This window comes from Falco naumanni, chromosome 15, assembly GCF_017639655.2.
Source record: "Falco naumanni isolate bFalNau1 chromosome 15, bFalNau1.pat, whole genome shotgun sequence".
In the NCBI taxonomy this organism is placed as follows: Eukaryota; Metazoa; Chordata; class Aves; order Falconiformes; family Falconidae; genus Falco; species Falco naumanni.
The window spans coordinates 22,662,917-22,689,422 of NC_054068.1; the positions used below are offsets into that span (position 1 = coordinate 22,662,917).

Sequence of the window (26,506 nt, forward strand, 5' to 3'; positions counted from 1 at the left end):
GAAGCCCGGGCAGTACCGGGGCCCGGCGCATTACCGGGGGCCGTGGCAGTACCGGAGGGGCAGGGGCAGTACCGGGGGGCCGGGACAGTACCGGGGGCCGGGGCGGTACAGGGGACCCGGGACATCATGGGGGACCCGGGGCAGTACCGGGCCCGGTGGGGCGGGGAGCGGCGGGCGGAGCCGGTGGCGCGGGGCGTGGGGGGCCGGCCCGGCGCGGCCCCACGTGCGCGTGACGCGGGCGGGGGCCGGGAGCGCGGGGAGCGGCGGGGACGGCGGGGACGGCGGGGAGCGGCGGGGACGGCGCGGGGCCATGCAGCCCCCGGCAGCCTCCCCCGGCCCCGCCGCCCCGGCGGGCGCCGAGCTGCTGCGGTGGCAGTGGCGGGAGGTGCAAGCGCCCTGCCTGGTGGCCGCCTGGATCCTGGTGGCCAGCCTGGCCAAGATCGGTGAGTGTCCCCTGCACCGTCCCCCGTCCTCCCCCCGGTCCCCCCGGCGCTCCGGGAGCAGCTGCGCCCATCACCGGGGCCGGCAGGGTGGGCTGCGGCGTCCCCGGCGGGCGCAGAGGCATCGGAGGCGAGGGATGGCACTGCACACCGGGACACGGGTCACGGGGACAGATGGCCAGAACCTGGCTGGTCACCACCCTTAGCGGGGCTGCGGTGGCCAGGCACGACCCACGCCACATCCTCTGGCCCCGGCCGCGGGATGATGAGCAATGACAAGGTGGAAGGACAAGGCGGGGGCCCGGGCCCGTTTTCCCTGCGACGGCTGGGTGGGTGGGTGCGGGGCAGGGAGGGTCGGGGGGAGCAGAGGAGCTGAGCAGAGGTGCCCAGCAGGGTGCCCCGTGCCCCGGCAGCTGGCACAGCACGTGCGTCAGCAGGGCTGGAAGCTGTTTGATCCCCCCAGCCCCGGGAAGGGCTCCGTGGTGCCGGTGTTGGGCAAGACGTGTCCCCGGCAGCCAGGGGACGGGCCTGCGCCCGCGGTCCCCTCGGGTGGGTCACTCCAGATGTGCACGGCCTGGGGCTGTCGTGCTCCCCAGCACAGGGCCACGCAGCCGGGGGGAGGCTCCGCCGCGAGAGGCTGCGTGGGAAGGTGCAAGGAGGATGTGTGCGAGCTGCCGCAGGGCTCTGCTCCCCGCTGGCACCTTGGGTGCTGGGGAGGGGGCACCCACGCATGGGTGCTGAGCAGGGTCGCCAGGGGGTTGCTCCCCCACAGTGCCCCTGCCTGCTGTTGTGGGCTCAGGGGACGAGCTGGTGACCTTGAGGCAGCTTTCCTCCTTGGGGGCCCCACTGTGGGCACAGCCCTGGTGGCAGGGGTGCGGGCACCCTCATGGTTTAGAGCTGGCTCAAGAAATGTGGGTTTGGAGTTAGGCAGGGGAGTCTCCAAGCAGCTGGAGACCAGCAGCTCTTGGTACACAGGGAACAGCTACAGCCGTGACCACCAGCTGGCCTCTGCTTGTCCCAGGCATCATGGAAACCACCACCACGGACTTCATGCTCCTGTCTTCCTTGCCTTCTCGCAAGGGAGGCCTAAAGCATCACGAGGAATGAATTAAAGAGTGTCGTGAGCTTAAAAACACAGCCCTCTGTCTGCAGCTGCGCCACCTCCAGCTGCCGAGTGCCTCCCTCCTACCTGCAGGAGATCAGAGAGACGATTCCTTTCCCTGGCTCTTATTTTCTTTCAAACGCCTCCCCAGAGCTGCTCCCTGCACGGGTTCCCCTTGACGCACTGCCCTCACCGCCTTTCCCTCTGCCCTGGCAGTGCCAGCAGGTGTGGTGGGGCCTGAGCTGGGCTCATTCCCAAGCCCCCAGCCCCACCACACTCTTCCAGGCCTGAGGTGAGATGATGGCCGTTCTCCCTCTCCATTTGGGAGACACAGCCCTGATGGCTGGGAGCTCTGGGCTGCCTGGCTTAGCGCATCCGATGGGTCCGATGGATACTCGGAACCCAGAGTGACACCCAGACCTGGGGCAGGGCTGCAGGAGCCCACTGGCAGGGGTGTCCCTGGAGGTGGCACATGCGGTCCCCAGGGTGCGTGGGAGCCCACAGAGGAGCTGGAGCTGGGGCGGAGGATGCTGGGGTGCGGAAGGGGCAGCGCTGGCCGCGGCAGCCATGGACGCCGAGTGTAGGCTGGCGCAGAGGAGCTGTTGCAGTTGTGGCGCTGGGCTGCCAGCTCACAGCCCTGTGACTGCAGGGGAGGAAGCGGCCCCACGCCTGGGTGATGGGGAAATGACACTGCGGGCTCTGTTCTCGGAGGCGGTCATGATGCCGGGGTGCCCTGAGCCAGCAAACACCCGGGGCGGAGAAAGGCTGGCTTGGGTGTTGCCTTCCTGCACAGCAAGGCACCATCCGGGCTTTGCTGCTTTTTCCATACTTGGTCAGAGCACAGACCTGCTTGGACGGGATGTGGGGAAGAGGGAAGTGACGAGCATTGCCCCAAACATACTCCTCATCCACAGCTGCCCTGTGGGCAGGGGTTTGCCAGCAGACAAATGTTTTTCCACCCAGTGGCATCCCCATGGGTGGCAACCCTCTCTCCTTACACCATCACCTCTGTCCCCAGCTGCCTGGGTCTCGGTTTAGGTGTTTTGCCATTTCCCAAGCACCAGAGGAGCGGAGCAGGTTTTGGCCCTGAATCCTCCCAATGGCAAATCCTGTATTATGGATGCCTTGAATGTGGATTATGGTTCTGAAGTTAACTCACATGTGGCTAAGTTACTGTTGCTGTGGGAACCTTTAATGCTGAAATCCTTGACTAGCGCGTGTAAAATTAGAGCTTGTTCCACCCGTCCCCGCTGGCGGCTCCCTGCAGCACAGAGCAGCTCGTGTGCTGTCATTTGCTTGGGAGGGTGGCAGCATCCACCCTTAGCCAAGGGAGTTTTGGGCAAGCAGGGTCTTTCCCATCGATGCTGCTCCCTTCTTTGCCCAAGTTTTTGGTTCAAGGGAATGAGTGATGGATGACAGCCAGAAGCCATGTCCTCATGTGCCCATAGCATGTCTGTGGATTGTCCTGGGTCTCTCCAGCTGGCCAGGACATATCTCCGCAGCACAGGGTGTGCAGATGGGTTGCCAGAGCGGGGACTGGGGATCTTGGCAACGCTCCCGAGTGTGCAGAAAGGGGCTGGATGCCTCGTTCCCTTTTTGAAAACTTCAGAGCTTTGTTCCCGTGGGAGGGAAGTGGTTTCGCCGCCTGCCGCAGGCGCTGAGCGAGTGCTGTTCACCCACCGGCGCTGCCTTCACCAGGCTCAGGTGGGGCGAATGGGGCTCTGCTGTGGCTTTTGTGATCATTTAGCAGGAATTTGGCTGGGCTGGAGTTCAGCCAGCCCTTCTCCAGGCTGTGGGTTTGCTTGGAGGGCTGTAGTGTCTGTATTGCCACTGTCTCCGTGGCTGAACTGCAGCCCCTGGCAGTGAGCAGAGGGAGCTGGGGGCGAGGGTGGATGCCCTGGGCTCTGTGGCTGGGGCGCTTGGTCACAGAGCTACAGCAGAGGGATGGCCCTGGGTGCTCTGCGGCTCTTCCCCCTGGAGGTGGTCGGTGATGGAGTTGTAGATCATGCCACCCCCGCGCTTGCCACTCTGCCCTTGCCAGCTGCAGCTTTGTTGCCGGTGCGTTATGGCAGGGGAGCAGTGCTGGCGCTCACCAGGATGGCGTGGACAGGGCTTACGGTGCCAAGGAGCAGCGCAGGTCACTGTGAAGGTCTCAACGAGAGGAAGAGGAGTCCTTAGCCTGTGTGGTTGGTGGTGGGCTCGAAGATGTGTCGTCTAGTTAGGGACCAGATCTTTGACACTGAATTATCTTCTCTAATTCAGTGCTCAGCTGCAGCAAAGGAAAGCAAATCAGCTAAGAGGTGTTAGGAAAGGAGAAAGCAAGAACATCATGAGGCCACGATCTCAGTTCCCAGGGTGTCCGCATCTCAGGGGCACTGGGACCTGTCCCAGAAAGGACAAAGGACTGGGACAGGTTCAGAGGAGAGCAAGGGCATAGAGACATGGAAACCAATGAATGCAGCACTGCCCATTCCTGGGCTCCTCTCCAGGTCTATGCCACTGGAGACAGGACCCTGGGCTAGGCAGACCTTATGATCTGTCCATGGGGGTTCTTAAGGAGCGAAGAAGCCGAGTGACCCAGGGTTGATGTGTGACCGCAGCACAGCTTTCCTTCTGATGGGATGACTTGGCACAAGCAATGGGCACCTTTAATCCAGCTAAAGGGCTGCAGGGACTGGGTTTGTTGGTGTTGGCAGCAGGGCTGGGCTTGCAGCCAAGTGGTGGCTCAGAGGCTGCCCTGATGTTCCTTGTACCGGCTGGGTGCTCAAGGACAGAGGTGTCTCTGGGAATATCTGGAAGGACCCACTCCCCAGGAGAAGGTTTCTTCGTGTGATGGCTAAGTCATACTACAGAGCTGGGTGGGATGTCACAAGTGAAGGCAGCAGAACTCAGTGATGGGGGGGTGGGAAAAACTGCTGTGACCAACAGCCTTTCTCCAAGCATTGCCCTTTTGGGGTAGTGAAAATACAGCACCCTACACGAGGGAGGAGAAATCTGCAGGGATGGGGCATTGCTAACCTGGAAGCTGGAATGATTTGGGATTACAGAGGACACCCTGGCCTTGGGGACAAGGCTGCCTGGAGGAGCATATCCCCTGTGCTGGCTGGTGTGACATCCTGCTGGCTTGTGCCTGAGCTGCATGCTCACTGCCACATTGCTGATGGGTGAATACCAGGGCATACTCTGCTTGCTTTAAAAAAAGATATCCTGTTCCATGGCAGTTTAAGATTTGGTCCAAATCTTGCGTGGAGTAAACTGATTATTCAAAGCACCTCTAAATCCGTAGCTCTCGTGTGCCTGGTTTTTGCATGCAGGTAGGTTAGCCTGTGCTGAGGAAGCTTGTGCTCTGGCATGGAGACTGGCTTGTGCTGCAGTGGTTTGCATGCTGCTCCATCTGCTTGCTCAGATGGCTGCAAACAAGGTCACCTCATCACCAGGGCTGAGCATCCTCATCTCTGAGTGGGGTAACATGTCCCAGTGAACCAGGATGCCTTCGCTCGAACAGCAGCCAGCACTGCTTGTGACACTGTGGACGTGCTCGCTGGCTGCTTTTACACTTTTAAGTGCAGATACCAGAGGCCAAGAAAAGCAAAATGCCTGGCTGCTTGGCTTATTAGAGAGTGGATGAGGAGCAGAGGGAGGTCCCAAAGAGTCAGGCACCTGAAATCCTGGCCTGGGAGTTAGCTGGAAGGTCTTCTGTGTACACATGGCCACGAAGCAGCCTTAGGTGCTCCCTTGTCTTCTCCAGGGTCCACCATGCATCAGCCAACTCTTCTGTGGAGGCTGTGAATCTGGGATATCCTGTCTATGTGCCTGTTTGGCTGATGATCTCATTCTTCTTTTTCTTCTAGTTTTCCACCTGTCAAGGAAGGTGACATCCATCGTCCCAGAGAGCTGCCTTCTCATCCTGCTGGGCCTGGGCCTGGGGGGCATCGTGTTGGCCGTGGCAAAGAAAGCTGAGTACCAGCTGGAGCCCAACATGTTCTTCCTCTTCCTTCTGCCCCCCATCGTCCTAGACTCGGGCTACTTCATGCCCAGCCGGCTGTTCTTCGACAACATTGGTGCCATTCTCACCTATGCAGTGGTGGGCACACTCTGGAACTCCTTCACCACTGGCACTGCGCTCTGGGGGCTGCATCGGGCCGGGCTCATGGGTGGGTGCACAGGACCACCCAGCTTGGACCACATCCCTAAAAGATGGGTTGGAGGTGCAAAGCATCCCCACATTCAGAGCCCACTGCCTGGCCCTGTCATGGATTCCCAGGAATTAGAGCAGGAATGAGGTCCTGGCATCCTGGGAACGGTTCTCTGGCAGGACTGTCAAGTGTGCAGGACAAATGGGTCCTTTTGGCACTGGGCTGACTCATGTCTTTGCTATTTTTGTCGCCGACCTTGGCTAGCTTTGCTGGCTTGCTGCTGTGTTCCCTGTCCTCTGCTGGAGCCACTGGCCCTGGCCAGCGTTCTGAGCTCTCTTGAGCTCTGAGGAATTGCTTGATGCCAGGGATTGAGGTGCGGCTGCTGAGCCTCCTTTGGTACATACCTGCCAGCAGGGCAGCGATGCACCTGGGTGCCAAGAGGGACACGCAGGCTGTGCTCCCCTCATGTTGCAGCAAGGATGTGCTTCGCCCTGCTTCACCTGGGGGACCCCAGAGGTCTGGGGGCACTCTCAGGCTCAGCCTGCTGCACTCCAACCTGGGATGCTGCAGCCAGGTCGCTGGGAGCAGATGAGGGACAGGCTTGTTTCAGCCTGGTGAGAGGAGCTCTGGGGCAGATGGTCTGCTTGAACTTGGTCCTTCTGTCCTAGCAGATCCAGGCGTCGAAGCTGGGCTGATGGATTTCCTGCTTTTCGGCAGCCTCATCTCCGCTGTGGATCCTGTGGCAGTGCTGGCTGTCTTCGAAGAGGTCCATGTAAATGAGACCCTCTTCATTATCGTGTTTGGCGAGTCTCTCCTGAATGATGCTGTCACTGTGGTGAGTCGCAGTTTGGGGGACCCTAATGTAGAGCCTGACATGGGCCAGGGGGCTGGAGTCCCCCAGGATGGGCAGAGGACGCAGGTGACATCCCCAGGCTGGGGGCAGACCCATGCCATGCTCTCTTGGTCTTTCCTCTCCTGGCCCTGGGGGACTGTGCTGGCTGGGATGAGCAGGTGACACAACCTGGCAGATTTGTGGCAAGTGACGCCTCTTCTGCAGGGTCCCCCGGGCCGGCAGGGGCTGTCCCTCTCAAGGCAGGGCAACACTCTGCCTTCCCCAAAGGATTTGCCTTGCCTGCAGGTGCTGTACAAGGTCTTCAACTCTTTTGTGGAGCTGGGCCCAGCGCACATCCATGCCACAGACTATGTGAAGGGGGTAGGTGAGTATGTGCCCCACCAGCCCCTCCGCCTTTTCCTCCGGTGTGGAAGTGGGCGGGGCACACATGGGTGCTGTCATACTGTGGGGTGGGCACTGGGCACCACGGCTCTGTCATCTCCATCCCAGTGGTCATGTGCTGGCTGTCGTCATAGGATGGCTTAGTGGGAACACAGGTGGGAGCACAGGGCTCGGCCAGCCCGGTGTGGTATGGCTGTGGGGCACAGGAGCTGGGCTCGCTTGCCTGTGGTGCAAATGAATCTTCTCCCCGCACCAGCATCCTTCTTCCTGGTGAGCCTGGGGGGCACAGCTGTGGGGCTGCTCTTCGCCTTCCTCCTGGCCCTGATCACGCGGTTCACCAAGCGTGTGCGCATCATCGAGCCACTCTTTGTCTTCCTCCTGGCCTACGTCGCATACCTTGCTGCCGAGATGGTCTCGCTTTCCTCCATCCTGGCGTGAGTACCAGAGTGTCCCTTGGGGGGTCTAGGAAATGGGGGGTGCAGTGCTGAGCAGCAAGAGGCAGCAAGCAGACCCACTCCTCATCCCACCATAGGGTCATGCCAGCTCCTTCTGCCCCTCTGCAGAGTCACCTTTTGTGGGATCTGCTGCAAGAAGTATGTGGAAGCCAATATCTCCCAGAAATCCCGCACCACGGTCAAGTACACCATGAAGACACTGGCTAGCAGCTCAGAGACCATTATCTTCATGTTTCTGGGCATCTCGGCTGTGGACACCTCCAAGTGGGCATGGGACACAGCACTGGTGCTGGGTACCCTGTTCTTTATCCTGCTCTTCAGAGCTGTGGGTCAGTCTGCCTTGCTGTGCTTCTGGCTGATAGTACCCAGCCCTTTTCAGGCCAAAAAGTGGTATCCCCCAAGAAAGGCTGGGGCATGAGGCCAGCCACAGCTCCTGGCTGGTGTTTTGTCCCATGTCCAGGAGCAGGTAGGGCTCTGCCAGCATTCCATCCTCTCCTCCTTCTTTGCTAGGTGTTGTCCTCCAGACCTACGTGCTCAACCGCTTCCGCCTCATCCCCCTGGACAGGATCGACCAGGTGGTCATGTCATATGGTGGCCTCCGCGGAGCCGTGGCTTTCGCCCTGGTCATCCTTCTGGACAGGACAAAGGTGAAAGCCAAGGACTACTTTGTGGCAACGACCATCGTGGTGGTGTTCTTCACTGTCATTGTGCAGGTGAGGATGGCCAGTGTGCCCTCCTCCTGTGCCACCTTCTGGCCCCAGAGCTGGCCTGGGGTGCAAGTACCTTTTTGCCAGTGACCTTTGGTCCTCAGTGCATCCTGGCACCCCATCCATCACCAGACTGGTGTGTAGGACCACTGCGGTGACTGTTGTGATGATGGGACTGTGGCCCATGTTGTTTCCCCATTGGCCTCTTGTTCTGGGATGGGCTCCAAGAGCAGCGATGGCATGTGCCTGGCCAGGCCATTCTCTTTACACAGCTGCTGATGGCCCCCGGCTCCGGGGCTCCTGCACCCCGGGAAGGGGAGCCCGTGGGGCGGATAGGTGCGAGCCTAGGGGAAGGGGGACTGGGAGGGTACAACATGGTCGCTGCCTGCCAGGATGCAGGACCATTGCCCAGGTCCTGACTGCAGGGGGTCGGGTTGGTAGGGGCGTGCACGGTTGGCACAGCTGCTGTCCCCGGTCACTTCGTGCTGCTTTTGCTCCCCGTGCCCCAGCCATGCACCCTCTCGCCCTCCCAGTCTTTCCCTTGCCTTCTCCTGCTGTTCCAGGGCCTCACCATCAAACCCCTGGTGACATGGCTGAAGGTGAAACGCAGTGACCATCACAAGCCCACGCTGAATGAGGAGCTGCATGAGCACGTAGGTGCTGGTGCTGGAACTGGGGGCTGGGTGAGGGTGATGCACAGCCTTGGCACCCCTGGGGCACCCACAGCCTTGCTACTGCTCTCACCCTCTTCTCCTCGCTCAAGGCCTTTGACCACATCCTGGCAGCGGTGGAGGACATCGTGGGGCACCATGGCTACCATTACTGGCGGGACAAGTGAGTGTCTTAGCCAGGATCCTCTGCCAGCCATCAGGTGGATGGGGGACACATGCCAGCCATGGGGATGTTGCAGGGTCCCCGCTGGTTGACACCCCTGCTGCAGGCAGAGCAGCAGGACCAGGAAGGCTGTATGTCTGTGTGTCAGTCCATCTGCAAGGGGACCATCTGGCTGCTGTTGCGCAGCGGACCAAGGTCCCAAAAGCATCCCAGAGAGAGGTTGGGCAGGTGTGGTTGGGGATGCTGGGGGAGCTGTCATTGCTTGCCCATGCCAGCACTGCTGGAGGGCTGTGGCGTGTCCATGGTGGTGGTGATGGCTCTGTGTCTCCCCGTGGATGGAGCTGCTCCGAGTGCTGAGTGGGGAACAGCCCTGCTAAAGCCTGGGCAGTGTTTATCTGCAGCACGGTGACAGGAAAAGGATGCAAAGAGCCTGTTTCCTGGAGGGGAAGCACTCCAGCGGGACAGCCACACTGGTCCCAGTCCCGCTCCCATCACCTCCAACAGACCCGCTGGTCTCTGGCTTCCCCTTGGGCAGAGACAAAGGGTCATTGTGTCCCTCCTACTGTCCCTGGCAGCGTCTCCCTGAGGAACAGCCAGGTCCTGCATGCCCAGCCCGCTTCCGCCGTGCTTTGGACACTCAGCCTTGCGTGGGTCCCTGGCCACGGTACCCTGTTGGGAGTTAAACCACCTGTGTTTTCGTCTCGTGGCAGGTGGGAACAGTTCGACAAGAAGTACCTGAGCCAGGTCCTGATGCGGAAATCTGCCTACAGGCTGCGGGATGAGATCTGGGATGTCTACTACAAGCTGAACATCCGTGATGCTATCAGCTTCGTTGACCAGGTAGGGGCACATGGTGGGGACGGGTGGCAGGACGGCCCTGACAGGAGCTGGCTGGCTGGGGTGGTGGCCCCCCACCATGTATGGCCACACATGTACCCTCTGGCCAGGCAGTGGGGACCCCCCAGCCCAGCTGGGTTCTGGTCTCCCTGATGCCAGCCTTGCCCTTCCACATCCCAGGGTGGCCATGTGCTCTCGGCTGCCAAGCTGGCGCTGCCTTCCATGCCCAGCCGCACATCCATGTCGGAGTCATCGGTCACAAACCTCCTGTGAGTACAAGCGTTCCTCCGAGCCCCTGGGCAGACCTCACTGGAGTCCCCATGGCTGCCCTTTTCCCCGGGGTTGGGTTGTGCTGGGGCTGGCAGGGGGCTGGCAGGATGCAGGCATGGGGTTCAGCCCCACCATCTCCATCTCCTCGCCAGGAGGGAGAGCGGGAGCGGCGCATGCCTGGACCTGCAGGTGATCGACACGGTGCGGAGCCGCCGGGACAAGGAGGATGCTGCCATGCACCATGTGCTGCGAGGGAGCCTCTACAAGCCCCGCCGGCGGGTGAGCCCTCCCTGGCCGTGGTGTGCGGCTGACCCCGAGGGTAGCAGCACTTGCAAGAGTGGGGCTCTGTGGGGCCAGCTGCTCACCCTGTGTCTCTTTGCCTCTCCCTCGGCCAGTACAAGGCCAGCTACAGCCGTCACTTCATCTCTCCAGATACACAAGAGCGCCAAGATAAAGAAGTCTTCCGGCAGAACATGAAGAGGCGTCTGGAGACCTTCAAGTCAACAAAGCACAACGTCTGCTCCTCCAAGAACAAGGCCAGGCTGAAGGAAAAAGGCAGGAAAAAGGCAAGCGTTCCCCAGCCTCCTGCTCCTTTCCCAGTTCTGAGATGTGGCCTCCCACGGGATGCAGGCAGTGAGGTCCTGTGGGGTGTAGGTGAGGTGCTGCAGGGCATTGGCAGCTCCAGAGCCAGCGGGGAAAGCAGCTCATCTCGTCACAGTTCTGTGTATGCCCTGTGAGCACGCAGGTGTCGCATGCCCATGTGTGCCCCCCATGCCAGCACTGCTGTGGGGTGGTTCTTCCCTGGGCAAAGCAGTCCCAAGCCCCAGAGGACCCCCACGTTTGTTTTCCAAGAGCACTCAGCATAATGCAGGTCCAGGTTCAGAAGCATGGCATTGAGCCTTAAATTGAGCCTTAAGTGTCTTCTCTCATTTGGAGGCTTTTGCATGGCAGTGGAGCTCTTTGTTGTAGGGCCATGAAAGCACGATGCCTAAGGACTAGGAACCACTGACTGCCAGCTGCCATCTAGCTGGGGTGGGAATCTGTGTCCCTGGGGTCACCCTGGCTTGCAGGTCCCCTGGGTTGGGGTTAGGGGTTTGCATGGGGCAGGTCCCAGCTGGTCCCTCTTCCTTCACAGAAGAACATCTCTTTAACCAAAGAGACACCCAATGGGAAGACGCACAGAAACATCCCCTGGCAGGAGGCGGGTAAGGCCGGTGGCAGGTGACATTTTCAGGTCCTGGCAAGGTGGGATGGGAGCAGTGTGTCTTCCCACTGCCAGCTCAGTGGCATGTCAGCACCCGGGTTGTGCTAGCACCAAGTCCTTCTTCCATGGGTGCAGTCCTTCCCCCACAGGGTAGCCCATCCTTCAAACCAACTCCATCCATCTGGCTGCAGCTCCTGTCCTGGTGATGGTCAGTTCAGAGGAGGAGGAGAGTGATAGCTCGGAGACAGAGAGAGAGGATGACGAAGGGATTGTGTTCATTGCTCGAGCCACCGATGAGGTCCTGCAGGGAAAGACAGCTCCTGGTAGGCACCAATGGTCCCATGCAAGGGCAGCTGCCATTGGGTAGCTTGTCCTTCCTCCACCTGGGGAGCCAAGTTGCCTTGGCCTGGGCAAAGCCAAAGTCAGCAGAGCATGAATGGGAGAATCACTGCTCTCTGTGGCTCTGGAGGCAGGGCAGAGCCTCCCCAGTGGCTCCTGCTTCCCTGGGCTAGCTGGCCATTCGATAGTGGTTGGTTCTGCAATGTTTGCAGGGCCCAGGAAGAGAGCAAGAGCTGTGCAAGATGCCTCTCACTGTCCCTTCTTCTGCATCCCCAGGCAGCCTGGACGTCTGCCCCAGCCCCTGCATCATCCCACCATCACCCACCTTGGCAGAGAAGGAGCTTCCATGGAAAGGAGACCAGGCTGATCTGGCTGTTTATGTCTCTTCGGAGACCACCAAAATCGTGCCAGTGGATATGCAGAAGGCGTGGAACCAAAGCATCTCCTCCCTGGAGAGCATCGCTTCCCCCCCAGGCATCGAGAGCGGACCTCAGTACCGGAGATTCGCCTGCCCTGTGCTGGAGGAGCAACCCCAGTCTGCGAGCCAGGCGATGCCAGAGCAGAGCTCCTGCTTCCAGTTCCCCAGCCACGTCTCTAAGAGCGGCCGGTCGCAGAGTGACAGCAGCCCCGATGGTGCTGAGCAGCAGGAGCTGCAGCCTTTGATGGCCCCAGAGGAGCAGGGCAGGGTGCTGCCCCCCACCGCAGAGCCCAGGTGGCTGATGTTCAACAGAGCGAGCCACCTCTGAGGCACACTGTGGATGGGGAAGGGGCTAGGGGCTGCGACTGAACTGTGACCTGCTGACCGCTCTGCTGTCTTGCATTGTAAAGCTTGTGTGTGTCTCCATAAACGCCAGGAGCAGCAGGAGAACCCAGCAGTCCTCCTGGAGCTGCACTCCAAGGTGGGCTTTGGCTATGCACCTAGTGATGCAAAACTGGTTGATAGTTGGACTTCGTGCTGCAGCAGCAGGTACCAGCCCCATCCACCCAGGGAAGCACAGACCCAAACTTCGTTCTTCCTCTGTGGTCCCTACACATTTCTGAAGCTGGGAGACCAGAAATGTTCCTCCCAGGGCTGGGATCCCAATCAGACTTGATCCCATCAGAGCTGTGCTGCCCTGAGGTGCAGGGGTGCTGGCTAATGGGCTGTGGCTCATGAGTGTAGGAGCATGAGCTGATCTCCAGCCTTGCTGTGAGTAGGAGACCTCCGGGGAGAGGACTGGGAGTGGCATCCAGTGCATGAGAGCCCATCCACACCCACCGGCCGAGCCGTTGACTTCAAGGCTACAGTGCTAGTTCCTCACAGCATGCACAGAGCTCAGCCAGGAGGCCCCTTGCCACGGCAGCTCTGCGTTCCCCAGGTTATGGAAGTACCACAGAGGCAAGGCTGTGACCTTCTCAGGACTGGGAGCAGCGCTCCTGGGGTTTGGCTCCACCAGGAGCCAGACTGGTGAACCTGTACGCACAGGGACTGCTCTAGCAGCCAACCTGCTGTGCCAGCCTCACACCTGTTGTCTGGATGTGTTCCTGATTAGCTGAGGTGTTCAGCTTTCTGGCTTTGCTAGGAGGTGGCTGCCCTGCACAGCACCCTTGGCATTGATCCTGCCCATATCCCAGTCCCTCCAGTTGCCTGGGGCCCATTGGCTGGGAGGGCTGGTCATGGTGCAAGGAGTGGAGCGAGCAGCAGGTATGAATGTACATCAGGAACAGAGGTGATGGGTGAGAGCTGAGTGCATCTTCAAAGGTCTGTCCCCATCACCTGCCTCCCAGCCACCCCTGGTCCCTCCTGAGAGGGTGGTGGGACCCAGTGACAATGGCCCGCACAGTGAATTTGTCCTGCTATGACCCCAAGGGCCAAGAATTGCTCCCTGAGAACGGCTCAGTACACAAGAGCTCAGCATGGCAGCTGGCCACTGGCAATGCAGGAGGGCTGGGGATGCTCCTCTTAGGGAGGAATGGGGACTCAGTGTATTAATCCCCCAAAGCAGGTAAATAACTGTTCCAGCTATGTGGGCACGGTGAGACAGCAGGTGTCAAGGGGACACTTACATGCACCGGGTGAGTGAGCCCATTGTGGGGCCAGTGAGCTGGTGGCACCCCCGGTACTGTCAGCCAGGCTCTGCAAAGGCCGTTCCGCTCTGTAACTGTTTCACCAGATGAGCATGAGATTTTTAAAAGGTTTTTATATAGTTTTGCATTTCTGGTATGCCTTATTCTGGATTTGATTTCTGATATTGGGCCATACTAAATCTCTAGCCAGGTCAGTGTTTTCCTTAGCCTTGGGCACCGCAAATGACTCAAGACTTAATATCTTATTTGCAAGAATATTGTTTTAATGTGAAAATATATGCAGAGTATTTTGTAATGTTCAATAAATCGGAGTTGGAGCAGGTGTTGCAGTCTGGTCTCTGCTTCTGGGAACCTCTGCAGCTCCTGGTTCTTGCAGCTCCTGGTTGGTTCTCCCTCACAGGCACCACGTCCCTGTGCCTCTCTGTTCTTCTCCACCCAAGGCCACAGCCCCCCCTCTCAGACTCAACGTGCCTAACTGGATTTCCTAGTTTCGATAATATTTGTGGAAAATATGAAATTCTTTCCAAAGAGAAGCTTGCCTGCAGCCATCATTAGGCCATGCCACAGGGAGCAGCCAGCAGAGGCCAGCAGGGATCTGAGACCTGGCTGCCCGGTGTCGTGGCTGCCTGCAAGGCAGCAGAGTGCTGGGAGCCTAGATCTTCCCGTGGCCCTGCTTCTTTTCTCTTTGCCAAAAATATGGTTCAAAAAGGTCTGTTTCAGGGTCTTCTGGATCACAGGAATCTCCTTGCATCTGTGTGTACTGGCTTTGCTCTTCCTTCAGTCTGCTGGCCCCACTCCTAAAGGAGACTCAGTGTGGTTCCCTTGATTCACAAGACGTTTGGCTTGTATTCAACCTGGCATCTACCACCACCCCTAGGTCCTTTTTGGCAGGTCTCTATACAGCTCCTAGCCTTGAGTCTCAGTGGAAGCTCTTGTTCCTCCCGGCACTCCCCATCTGCCCTACGTCCTACCAGCTAGCAATGCTGTCCAAGCCATGCTCTGTGTGCCGGACCTCAGTGCCAGCATCTCCTGCAGACACAATCACCTTGGCAGTGCAGCAGGTCATATGGGCCAGGTTGTCTTCCTGGAAGTGGTGGATCTGTGTAATACAGACCCTCAGAGGAGGAAAAGCAAATGTCTCTGCTTTGGGAAGCGCTGTGGCTAGTTGCTGCTCTCACATGGCTCTCTAAGCTTAGCAGCTAATGTGTGTGCAGGCTCTTCATGCCACCAGCGAGCAGCTTGGAGCCTCCTCTTCACACCCTGGACCCCAGCCATGTTGTGGCCACGGATGGTGGCTCCTACTCCACCTTTCCCCACAGGGTTTTATCAGTATTTATTCTTGTACTCTCTGTATTTCACTTTACAGGGAGAGAGAGCAGGCAGCATCCTGCCTGCACAGGACTGCTCTGATCCTTCCAGCACAGCAGAGAGCTGTCTTTTTCAGCCTAAAAATACTAAAGTGCTTCAGTGTAAAAACACAAGAACTGAGCCAAACCATGAACACATGTGCCTAAACCTCTGCTTCTCCAGGGCAGAGTAAGGCACAACCAAAGGAGCTGCTTGTCAGGCTGTAACCCAGAACGTACAACCCTCTGACTGTTATTGTAAGCAACCCCATCCCAGGAGCTGCCTGACTAGCGCAGACCCATCATTTTGCACGCAGGCTTCTCCTTAGAAAAGCCTGCCATTAGATCTGCACATTTTTTCCACAGTGATTTACTTTTTCCAGTGCTCAGCTCCTCCAGTCTCTTCATGCTACCAGAACTTGTGAAGTCAGCAGGGATGTAAGCAGCTCTGGTTACAGGGCATCAGCTGGATGGAAGAGCCAAGCTGTGGGTGATGAGTTGGTGTTGGCCATCTCCAAAGTCAGCTAAGTAGCAGTGTTGCACAGTCATCTTAAAATGATCACCTCGCCATTGCACAATGCATGTTGGAACATCATGTAAATTCTAGGCTGGAAGGGGCTCAGGAGGTCTACAGTCCAACCCTAGCTCCATGTGCGGCTGGTGGCAAAGCTAGAGCAAGGTAGCTCAGATCCCTGTCCTGTTGGGTATGGAGGGTCCCCAAGGATGGACGTGTCACCACCTCCCTGTTCTAGAGCTGCACCACAACTGCACTAGTCTTGCGCAGAATGATTTTCTCCTTATGGCCAGCAAGCATGTCCCCTGGTGCAGTTTGTCCCTGTTGCCTCTTGTTCTTCCAAGTGTGTCTCTCAGAAGAATTGGCCTCTGGTTTCTCTGTGACCCCTCATAGGTAGCTCCCTTCTTTGCCTTGTCTTCCTAAAGTTGGTCCTTTCTGACATATACATATGCATATACATATTTCTGGGGAGCCCCAGATTGGAGCTAGTACCCAGCTGTGTCTCACAGGTACAAAGCCAAGAGGAATAATAATTCCCTTGAACCTGTCAGCTTCATGTTCTCCACTGCAGCAAAGGTGCTGTTGACTCACAGGCAACCTTGTGTGATTTTTCATTCTGCTCTATTTCTAGGGCATTTCTGATGTCCTCGTGTGATGTTTTCACGATGGCCTTATACAGGCACAAGCAGTGGGAAGCTAGTGAATGGGATCTCAGCTTCTCACCTCTCACGTGGCCCCAGCAAGTGCAAAGCACAGCAGAGGCTTTGGCCATGCTCACATTTGCATGCAGAAAGCAGGAAGGCAAATGCAGGAGAATTCAGGAGGGGTGGTCACTCTGTATCTGGTACACACATTTTGGAGGCATGGTCTGTTCTTTGCTCCTTCCTGCTCCTGTCCATCTGTTCAGGCACCCATCTCACTTGGATACAAATGCCTTCCCACCATTTGCAGCCATCCCTGCTTTCGCTGGAAGCCTCCTCTGCCTGTTGGTGAAGGGAATGATTCATTTTCACTCTGCCATTACCTCTGAAGGTGTGGATGCCAGCCCTGGCCCAGGTCTGCCCCACTGCGCTGGCTGATGAAGTCGCAGAGAAATTGCTCAGCTGAGCTGTCTGGGGCCATACGGCGGGTGGCTGGTGATGGAGCCGGGATCAGTCGGCAGCTAGGGTGGATAATGAGGAACAGATTTGCGCTGGGCAGTGGTTCCCATGCTACGTTCCAGGGCAGAGTGGCCGGGATGGGAGAGCCTTTGTGCTTTGTGCTGCGTCCCTCCGGTGCGTGTCGAGCCAGTCTCTTGGCTCAGCCGCGTCTCCTTGCCGTTCGCCGGTGGTGAGTGTCCCTGGGCCCCCCACAGAGCCGGGGACCCTCTCCAGTGGCTGTGCCACCCGCCAGGCTGCAGGGCTGGCCAGGAGGCTTTCCCCACACCCCAGCTGCACAGCGGAACAAGCTGCAGCGTGGACTGGCTGGGAACAGACCAGAGCAGTGGGATCTTTAGGTCAGCAGCAGCTGGGTGGGGTGATCCACACCCCCCTTCGTGGTTCAGATTTTCCTGCTTTTGCCTGGAAGAGCAAACGTGGCTGTGGGACTCCATGCTCTGGAGGACTGTATGGCCAGACTGCAGCTCCCGGGGATGGATGTCAACATAGTGAGAGCTTTGATTTTACAAGTACCCCAGATCCTAGAGTCGTGATCTTCCCTGCAGCCGAACAGAGTGATTCGTCACAGCCACAGGGAAGGCAAAGATCCCTGAAGAAGCTGCCTGGGGTCCTCTCACCTCACCTTCTCCTGGCATCTGCTGCCACGCAGCCAGGCTGCCCTAAAGGTAAATGTAACCTGTGGCGGGTTAGTTGGAGAGGGAGGATGCTGAGGACACTCTGGGGAGGTAGCCACCAGTCCAGTTGGTCTGGTCGACACAAGACCACAGGTTGTCCTGAGCCTGTGGGCAGCCCAAAAAGAAGGACTTGGAAAGGCCGTGGGGTACTGGTAGAGACCAGACTGTGGAAGGTGTTTGTGCTTTCCTCTCTCGCAGTGATGCGGGGCAGTTCGCTGCCTTGTGCGCAGGCTTAGCCTCCTGGAGCCCAGCTAAGCCCATACTGTTGGAGAGCCCGCTAAAGCTTTGCTTTGGCTCCTTGGCTGCCTGGGGGGAAGCTGTTTTCTGGGCTGTGCGCACACTCGGGGCCTCGCCGTGCGTGGGTCCCCAGCAGCTTTGGTGCTCTCAGGCTCTCACAGGCAGATGGATGGATCATGGGGTGAGAGCTGCTGTGAGAGCCCTCCCCTCGGCATGGCTGGTGCCAGGACCACCTGAGCATCACTCTTTCAGGGATCACCCCCTCAGGATTTCTCCTGGACACTTAAGGTCTGGCCTGCTTTCTCAGAAAGCCCCATCTCCCAGGGCCAGGGCGTTCTCTTGTCTACCACATATGTGTACATAGATACACATATTTTCAGCAGACACCCCCACCCTCTCCTGTTTATGCATAAAGCTGGCAAAGGCCTCAGAAAGGTACTCCAGAAAGATGGGGGGGGGGGATAGGAAAACAACTGGGGCCAAGAACTACGATGCTTGCACAGGCTGTGGCGCGGGGCTGGCTGAAGGGAGCCGGCCAGCTTCACCTGGCGTTTGCTGGGCGAGCAGGCTGGCCGGGCTAATGCCACAGGGCAAATCCATGCCCCCTGCCAGGCTTGCGCTGACCTTTGTGTTCTCCTGCTGGGGAGCAGACAGAATTGTTATGTTTGATTTCCACCAACACCACCCCCCCACCCCCCCTTAGCAAAAATAGCTTCTGAAGCAAACAGGAAATGACAGACTAAAGAGTGCAATAGTGAGAAAATTCTAGCAGCTGCCTGGTTGTGCTGGCGTTTGTCCACAAATCCTGCTCCAGGTGAGGTGTCGCTTGACTGCAGGCAACCAAATTGCCCCGGAGGGCCAGCAGGCGGGGGGACCGTGCCCCCCTCGGCCGAGGGTAGCCCCGCGCCGGCTGCCTTGGGAGCGGGGCAGGGGGCGCACACACCGCGGAGGCTGCCGCTCGCAGGCTTTGCGGGGCGGAGGGGCCGCCGTGCCCGTGTCGCTGCGGGGCTGCACCCGGCGGAGCCCCGGCCCGGCCGCCCGTTACCCCGGGCCGTGCCTGAGGCAGCGGGGAGCCCGCACGGCGCCACCGCCAGGTGTCGCCCTGCGCCGAGGCCTCGCCCCGGGCCGGTGGGGCTGGCACCGCGAGCGGCGCCAAGGGCCCCGCGTTTCCACGAAGGGGTGGGAATAAAATAATATATATCTATATATACATATATAGAGATATATGGTAGTTTGTGGTGCCGGTGTGGCAGGGGAGCTGCTCGCCCCATGCACGGCTGCGCTGTGCAGGCCGGTGCTCTCAGTGAGCCTCCAGCCGGAGCTTCCGCCCAGGTGCCTTCATCTCACCCAGCAGCAGGGGCTGCCTTGGCCGGGGCAAAGAATGACCCAAACCCCGGGTTTTTTTAAAGAAACAAAGGAACCTTACAGCAAACCCCACGCAGCTGGCCCTGTGTGGGCTCGGAGGCGGTGAGGGGGCTGCAGCCGGGGCTCAGGGGGCTGGTTCTGCTGGGTGCTGGATGCCCTGTGCCACCAGGAACACCTGGGGTCGGGTGCCTGGTGAGGATACTCCGGGGACAGCTGGAATATCAATTCTACGACTCTTGACCTGCTCATTCCACTTACTTCCAAGCTCCTTTGGAGGCACGTGGCCCCAAACAACAGGGACAATATGGGTCCTACATGGATGCTAGAGAGGTCTAAGCCTCCCGGTCCTTTCCCACGGCTGCCCTGCAGCTGGCCTGACCCTGCCGCTCCTTGGTCTGGGAGCAAGATCCCCCTGCAAGGAGGAGGAGAACACAGCAGCGATGGAAGAAGGCCAAGCGAGAGCAAAGCAGCAGACACCGATGACAGGAGGCATGAGCCCTCTGCCCTCACCTGCCTGAAGAGGAAACTGCTCATCTCCTTTAGGAGACACATTGTTATTGCTGCTGGTGGGATTAAATCATGCTGTTTCCTGCTGGTGCTGTCCAGCCCTGGTGCCGTGGAGAGGAGGTGCCCATCCCAGCTGGCACCACGCTCACAGCGTGCCTGCTGGGTACTCCTGCTTGGTGCAGGGTCCTCTCCCTCCAACCTGCACTGGGAACAAAGGGTCCCTGGTACCGGACCCATGATCCACACCACACCACCTCCTCCAGGAACCTGCTGTGCTGTGTCACACCCTCTCTGTGTTCCTGCCTGGCACCCTTGCTGTAGACGTTCCCTGAGGTTCACTCCTCTAATTGCCAGCTATGGATGTTCTGTGGCAGACTGCTGCTATCGTCATCAAACCAGCCCTTCCCAGCAGCATCTGAGAATGCTTCCCATCACCTCCTGTGCTCTGGATCTGCAGTCAGCAGACTTGGCTTCAGATGCCCCTGGGGAGAAGACCCTGACCCCAGACTGCTGTTTGTCTGCTGCAGAGTGACTGGAACCTCAGCCTGGAGCCTTGCAGAACTGCTTTGTTGAGACTGAGATGGAGGAACCAGACCTTTCCCCACTGTTACCAGCAGGGCAAGGCTAGAGGGGGGCAAAGCCAGTCTTTCCTGTACCAGGGGAGACCATCACTCAGCTCTAAGCAGGTTGCCATTCCCCTGCTAGAACTACCAGCAGGATTAAGAGTACTTTGAGAAGTACCTGGAGGACCCACAGTGAGACTGCCCAAGTTCAGTGGGAAACACAGCCCAGCTGTTACATGCAATGTGAGATCTGGTCCCAGGGAACACCCACACAGCTGTAAAAAGCACTGATTGCGTGCCTGCAGCTGGAGCTGCACCTTGGGGCTATTGCTCTGCCCCAGTGAGTGCTGAGTTAACCCAGCTGCTTCTCTGTCTGCCTGATCTGGAGGAGCAAACTTCAGGCAGGTGAGAGCTTTCCTTCTCTCTGGAGAGACTCTGCCATGGGAGAATGGTTTGCAGGATCTGCTGGGATCTGCTGGGCACAGGCTCTGCAAGTGCTGGCTGTAAGTGTGGGGTTTGAGAGGGGCTGGGTGGGGGCTTGGCAAATATGCACCCAAGTGCAATAGCAGTCCTGGGGGTTGGAGCTCCTGGAGCAGAGTGAAGGAGGTGCTGGGGCCCCTGGCTCCTACCCCTAGGTGCTGGCCCTGGCTCTGCGGGCTGTGGGGCAGAAACTGCAGCCAGTGGTCCAAGGGGGGGTCCTCATTCCCCTGGAGCAGGGCGGTTAGAACTCTCAGCCCTCCCCCCTAGCAGGACATAGTTCGATTTAACTTGGTTTTGGGAAGAGAAGAGATGGTCTCCAGCTCAGAAGTGTGTCCCAGCCCTTGTCTGGTAATGGCTGGCACTTAATACCTACTCGAGGTGTCCACTGAGGGCTGTATCTGCTTCTCTTGGTGTGGGCTGGGCAAGTGTCTTGTGGTGCTGGCTGCTCAAGTGTGAGCTGGGCACAGAGCAGTGACACAAATGGGGGGCTCCTGGTGGTGCAGAGGCATGGAGGGAGGGTGTCTGTCTGTCGTCGCAATCATGCTCTGTCAAGCAGGCCTGGAGAGAAGGGAGGGCCCTGGTAGTTGCAACTGAGGATGGCATTTGCCGCAGCTGTAAGACCCTGTTCTCCTTGTCTCCTGTGTCTGTGGGAGAGGAGCTGGGGAGGTGGCTGCCAGGCCGGGGCAGGAAGGGTGTAGGTGCCCACTGGCACGTCTAGCTTGGAGGTGAGTGTGCTGTCTTGGAGAGCATGGTAAACGTGCTGCAGGGACTAAATAGCATGCAGCATCACTGCCAGTGGGGAAGGTAAACAGGTGAATGACTTATGCCATTAAATATGTGGGAACTGGAAAGAGACAGGTCAGTTTTAGGCTGCTCTTCAGAGAAAGACAATCTGGTCTTCTATTCAGAGACAGTGGTGAGTTTTGAAGCAGCAGTCCTGAAACCACAGCTGGATTTCTAAGGCAAGAGCACTTTGTCCTCAGGAAAGGCAGGCAGTGCCTAAACTCCAGGGAGACAAACAAGCAGCTCCTCTTAAAGGATTTAAGCTCTCTTAACTGGGTCTGCATCCACAGAGGCATGCCCCTGCCTGGCTCTGTGTCCTACAGGTCTCTGTTCCAGGCTCTCAGCGGGTTTGATGTCTTCTCTCCAGAATGGTTGCATCCTGCCAACCAGTGCACCTGCCTAGTGCTTGGAGCACTGGGATGCTGAGACCCACACCCAAGCAGGGGAGTCCACTGCAGTGGGGAAACATCTCGGTGTGTGTGTGCTGCAGAGAAAATGTGCCTATTGGGAGGGTGCCTGATGGGGGCAGGAGACCTGGTTTCCGTCCAAGCCCTGCTCCTACCTGCACTGGCTGCATTCATAACTTTCACATAAGGAGAAGTCTCTGGAGGAGGCTTTTGTAGGGGTGTTAAGCCGGGAGTGGTGTGCAGCGTGGCTGCTTCACAAGGCCTGGGGCGGGGGGGGGGCAGGGCAGGGCAGCTGTGTCCCCCCAGAACAGCCTAGTTACAGAAGCCCAAAGCTGCTCAGCCTGAGACAAGTGTCTTGGGTGTATGCAGAAACAGGTCTTCATCCTAGTGCTGGGCTGTTGCTGAGCCACGACCCTGGACACTTGGAGATGCCTGGAGCAGGCACTAGACTAGCAAGTCCTCTGCGTGTATTGAGTCTAGCTGGCTTGTCTGGGAAGACACTGTGTGTCATCAAGGTGTGCCTTCACATCTGTGCAGAGAGGCTGTAAGGCTGGCATTCCTCCGACTGGACTGTTTCCCTGTGAGACTGCACACGATAAGCTTGCCACATGCAAGTTCCCCGCCCCTCCCCCCCCAGCCCATGGTATTGGGGAGCCCGAGGCTGGGCTCTTTTTAATCCCAACACATGGGTATTCTGAGAGCCCTAAGTGGGACCTTCCTGACTTCTGTACCTATAAAACATCTCCTGCAAAGCCTCCTGATAGTTAACTGCACACCAGGTTTGCATGTGGCCTTGAAACAACATCTTGAAGTGTAGCTGGAGACCTAGTAATTGAGTTGCTTCTGTTCCTTCAAATGGTGAGCGTGACCAGCTGTTGTTATGTAGTCTCTCTTCCAGTCCTTCTGGGAAATCACACCACGATTATATTTCTGGCTTAAGAAATTTTTTCCCTAATCAGACTGGGCCTCACAAAGAGGTTGCCACTTAGTGGTAATTACTTGCTTTAGAAGCCGAATGTCTCCTGAGGATTGCAAATAGGGGATTATCAAATTAATTAGTTAAACCAAGATGTGCTTTTGTGAAGCCACGGCCTGCTTTCCTTGTGATCTGAAATGATTGTTTAAATATTATTAAACTGCATACAACCCACTCTTGCCTCCCTAATGGGAAGAGAACTAACTCTTTCCTGAAACATTGTTGGTGCAAAGGGCTGCTTGCAGCTCCACTTGCTGCAGCACTTGTTGCTTTTCTTTGGCAAAGCCTGTTTCAAGCAAACATCGCTGGTCTTAAGCACCTGCTTGTGCTGAGTGGGGTCTAACGCTGCTTCTTGGTGGCTTCCCATGTTTTCATAGGCTGCCAAGTGGGAGGGTAATGAGGTTCACAGTGGCTATCTTGGTGAGATTATAATCCATCTTTCCTGAACCTGTACTTTCGGGGCACAGCTTAACCCATGGGACATCTGCATAGCCGTGTGTGTGGACATGGGAGCTGGTGGAGAGCCCCAGTCTGGTGATGAGGAGATGCCTAGAAGTGAATTCGGAGGCATCCATCGATCAGTGGGTTAGCAGGGGCTGTGTGCTCTGGAGTGCTGCTCTGCCACACCCAGGCTCTCCCTTCCCTCCAGAGTCCCTATGGCCACAGGAGCTTCCCAGTGCTGTGCTGAGGACGACACCAGTGATAGTGCTAAGCTAACATGGAGCGCATAAGGGTGTTTTCCTAAGAGCTCTTGGCACTGTAGTGCAGTCGTGTAGCTAGCATGCATATTGCACAACTTCCCCCAGGTCAAAAGATGTCTTTATCTGGCATCTAAAACATCTGTCTTGTGTTTCTTCCAGCACAGCTGAGTCCTATTTGTGAAAGTATTGAGCTTTCCCTGGTTTGCACAACAGAACTCTGCTAGTCTTGACTCCAAGGCAGAGGTCCTTTGTCTGCCTTCTACCTCTCTCTGCCCGCACCCTCTCCCAGCTCTTGCGAGGCTCTACGTTACCATACTGCTTCAGCAGGCACCTGAGAAATACAGCAGCTCCAGAAACTAGATTCAGCAAAGGGGAAGGGGACAGGGGCAAAGAGCTGAGGGGCTGAAGTTACAACCCTGAAGTTTTCAGAACAGTTTGTGTACTGACCCCTCTCCCATCTTATCCTCTTTCAACTCTAAGGAGGCTTCACAGCCTTCAGACTTTGGCTCTGCATCCTTCCTGATGTCAGTGTTTGTTGCCTTTTGCCATATTTCACCTCTGGGACGGGTTGTGCTTAGCAGTTCTCAGCTGCCACCACAGGCAGGTGCCAGAGCGGTTCCCTCGGTGTAAAACTGCCCATCAGTCCATGCAGAGGAGCTGGGTCTGCTGGATGGGGAGCTGGAGCACCCAGATCTCTACCAGCAGAGCTGGATGATGGCAGTCTTTTGCAGTGGCTTCAGCAATTAAACCAACCCTGAGGAAAGCACAGGCCTCATAAAGAGCGAGGAGCTGCTCCTGCGAGGAGACAGTGTGAGACTGTGCTGGGGAACAAGCGCAGCATTGTTGTCAGCCTCAGTCAAGAGGGGCTTTTTAACACCCACTGAAGTGCTGGCTACAGCTGTCTCCCATGTGCCTGTGTGGGAAATGGATCTACAATGCAGGACAGAAGGAAAAGGCCACTTTTACAAAAAAATTTTTTTCTTTGAAAGCTATGTTAAGATCCAGCCATGATAAACAGCAGTGCGATGTTCCCCTCAGCACAGTGCTGTGGCACAGGCAATCATGTCACTGCTCTGACTGGGACAGGGCTGAGCTGAACTCGGGCTCTTCAGCCTGGAAATACTTAATGGGGGATGCGCTCCTGAGCTTTCAGCGCAGATAGAAAAGGGGGGAGGTGCGAGGCTGGGCTCTAAGATGCTTTTGTGTCAGACAACCCATTCCCCCTCTGCTTCCAAAAATGTATACCTACAGCCACTGACTTGCCTGCATCATCTTGTGTGATGGTGGCTTGGGAACTTGTGGAGAGCTTTCAGTTGTCATCTCCACAACTGAGCTGGCTGCTGCACTGCAAAAAGCCTGTGTTATGTAGTTTGGGTAGGACCTGGATAGCGAGCGTTGGCTGTAAGGTGTGGGGAGCACTTGGCTCTGTCCCTGGTCACAGAGATGGAAAAATGTGTTTGTACAGTGCCCTCATCATCTGTTTATGGGGATGCTGCAAATTCCTACACCAGCTCCTGAAAGTGCTGCTCTTCTCTTTCTGGCCCTCAAAGAGCTGGAATTAGGTGGCTTGGCAATGTCTTAACCTGCTGACTCGGAACTAAAGGAGATGGCAACCTTGTGCTCCCAGGCCTGTGCAAGCCGCCTGAAGGGGTGAGGAAAGCCAAACGCTTCTCTCGCCCTGGAGCTGCTACTAGAGGTCTGGGCTGGTTCAGTAACAGCATGGGAGCAAGTTCTCTGCTCCAATCCCTGTATCCCTATGGGCTCTCAGGTTGCCCCAACCCTACCTGGGTCTGCATGGCCCTTTGTGTTGCCTGGGGAGCACGAGTCTCTGCTCCAAAAGGTTTGGTAGCTCCCAGCTTGTGCAGTAGCCCTACGGCAGCAGCCTGTGGGACCCCTGCAGCCCCACAGCAGGCTTTCAATCAGACTGTACACAACTGTCTGGGGCTTTGGCCTGCTGCTGGAGTAGCCCTGAAGAGCGTCATCTCAGTACACAGGCTGCTGGCAGCCAGACTGCTTGGAAGGCTTCAGATCTCTACTCAGAGGCTGGACCCCCTTCAGACCTCAGGGTAAGTGCAGAGACTTGTTTGCTGAATAAAAATAGTCACGTGCAAGGATTTGGGTTAGCCCTAGGCAGCTGTGGCCTCCTGAAAGGAAACCTGCTGCAGTTGAAGAAACAGCAGGCAGATTTCCGTAAACATCTGGACATGAGAGGTGTGGTGAATCCCTTCTACCTCCTTTTACCCTGTGGTGGGGGGCCATGTCTCCAACAGAAATAGCTCAGCACCTCTGGTAGCTCGCAGCTGGCCGCAAAAAGCCTTGTGCTGTGTGCCTGCTGGGGGGCCATTGCTCTTGGTGCTCCCTTTCTTGAAGGGTGGCAGTCCATAGGGAGACTCCCAGCACCTGCAGGAGGATGTTGTAAAGATGTAGCCATGTGTGTGGGCTGGGAGATGTGTTTAGGAAACAGATGAAGGGCGCTACTTTGCAAGTGTAGCCTTGTGCAGATGGTGAAATCTCTGGTCTGAGACTCTGCTGGGAGGGTAGGCCAAGTTCTTCATCTTCCTGCTGTGAATATGAGGGGGAAAGAAAGGCTCTCCTGCATCCACGGACAAGATCACATATTCTTGTAGTTGTTGCAGTTGACAGCAACTAGGTAGAGTCTGTGCTGCATTGCTAATACCCTTTGCATTGGCAGGGATGCTCTCCTTCCCAGATTGGGATTACCAGATGATCTCACCTGACATGGGCTGGAGGTTCTCACTGCTATGGTGCACTGCAGGCAGTGCCCTGCTGCGGCAGGGAGAAGGTGACTAGCTGTTAGAGGCTGTGGGGGAGCCTCAGCAAGCAATGGCTCTTTGAAAGACAAGCACAGAACAGTGAGGCAGCAGCTCAGCCCTGGCCCACTGTCAATGTCTCATCCCTTTTACGAGGGGCATCTCTTTCTGCTTAAGGGAAGCAAACTGCAGCCCTGCAGGGACTGCCATCCATCCTGCTGCCCATATGAAACACAACAGCACATCAAGCAGCTGGTGTATCGAATGGCTGGCTTTGGAACTGCTCAGCCCCTTGTTTGCTGGTTATGTCTGAACACATGCCATGAGGCCATCATGTGCAATGGGTTTTAGGACCAACTGTTGGCAGTTCTCCCTGGGAGATGATTATCTGAAGGTGTTC

General features: G+C 57.3%; 1 protein-coding gene across 3 annotated transcripts; it reads left to right on the forward strand.

Annotated features, from left to right (window-relative positions):
* Positions 1-279: 279 nt before the first annotated feature.
* Positions 280-13,945, forward strand: SLC9A5 (solute carrier family 9 member A5). Of its 3 annotated transcripts, XM_040615238.1 has the most exons (16): positions 280-443; positions 5,394-5,696; positions 6,350-6,513; positions 6,817-6,895; positions 7,169-7,346; positions 7,476-7,696; positions 7,878-8,080; positions 8,638-8,727; positions 8,838-8,908; positions 9,619-9,748; positions 9,926-10,014; positions 10,168-10,294; positions 10,411-10,581; positions 11,151-11,220; positions 11,411-11,542; positions 11,835-13,945. In XM_040615238.1, exons 1-16 carry the CDS (start codon positions 311-313, stop codon positions 12,302-12,304), a joined length of 2,631 nt encoding a protein of 876 aa, XP_040471172.1. In that variant the 5' UTR covers positions 280-310; the 3' UTR covers positions 12,305-13,945. The 3 variants fall into 3 exon arrangements, with proteins under 3 accessions (XP_040471172.1, XP_040471173.1, XP_040471174.1); XM_040615239.1 differs by lacking the exon at positions 280-443 and having other exon boundaries at positions 5,505-5,626; XM_040615240.1 differs by lacking the exons at positions 280-443; positions 5,394-5,696; positions 6,350-6,513 and having other exon boundaries at positions 6,817-6,891.
* Positions 13,946-26,506: the final 12,561 nt, after the last annotated feature.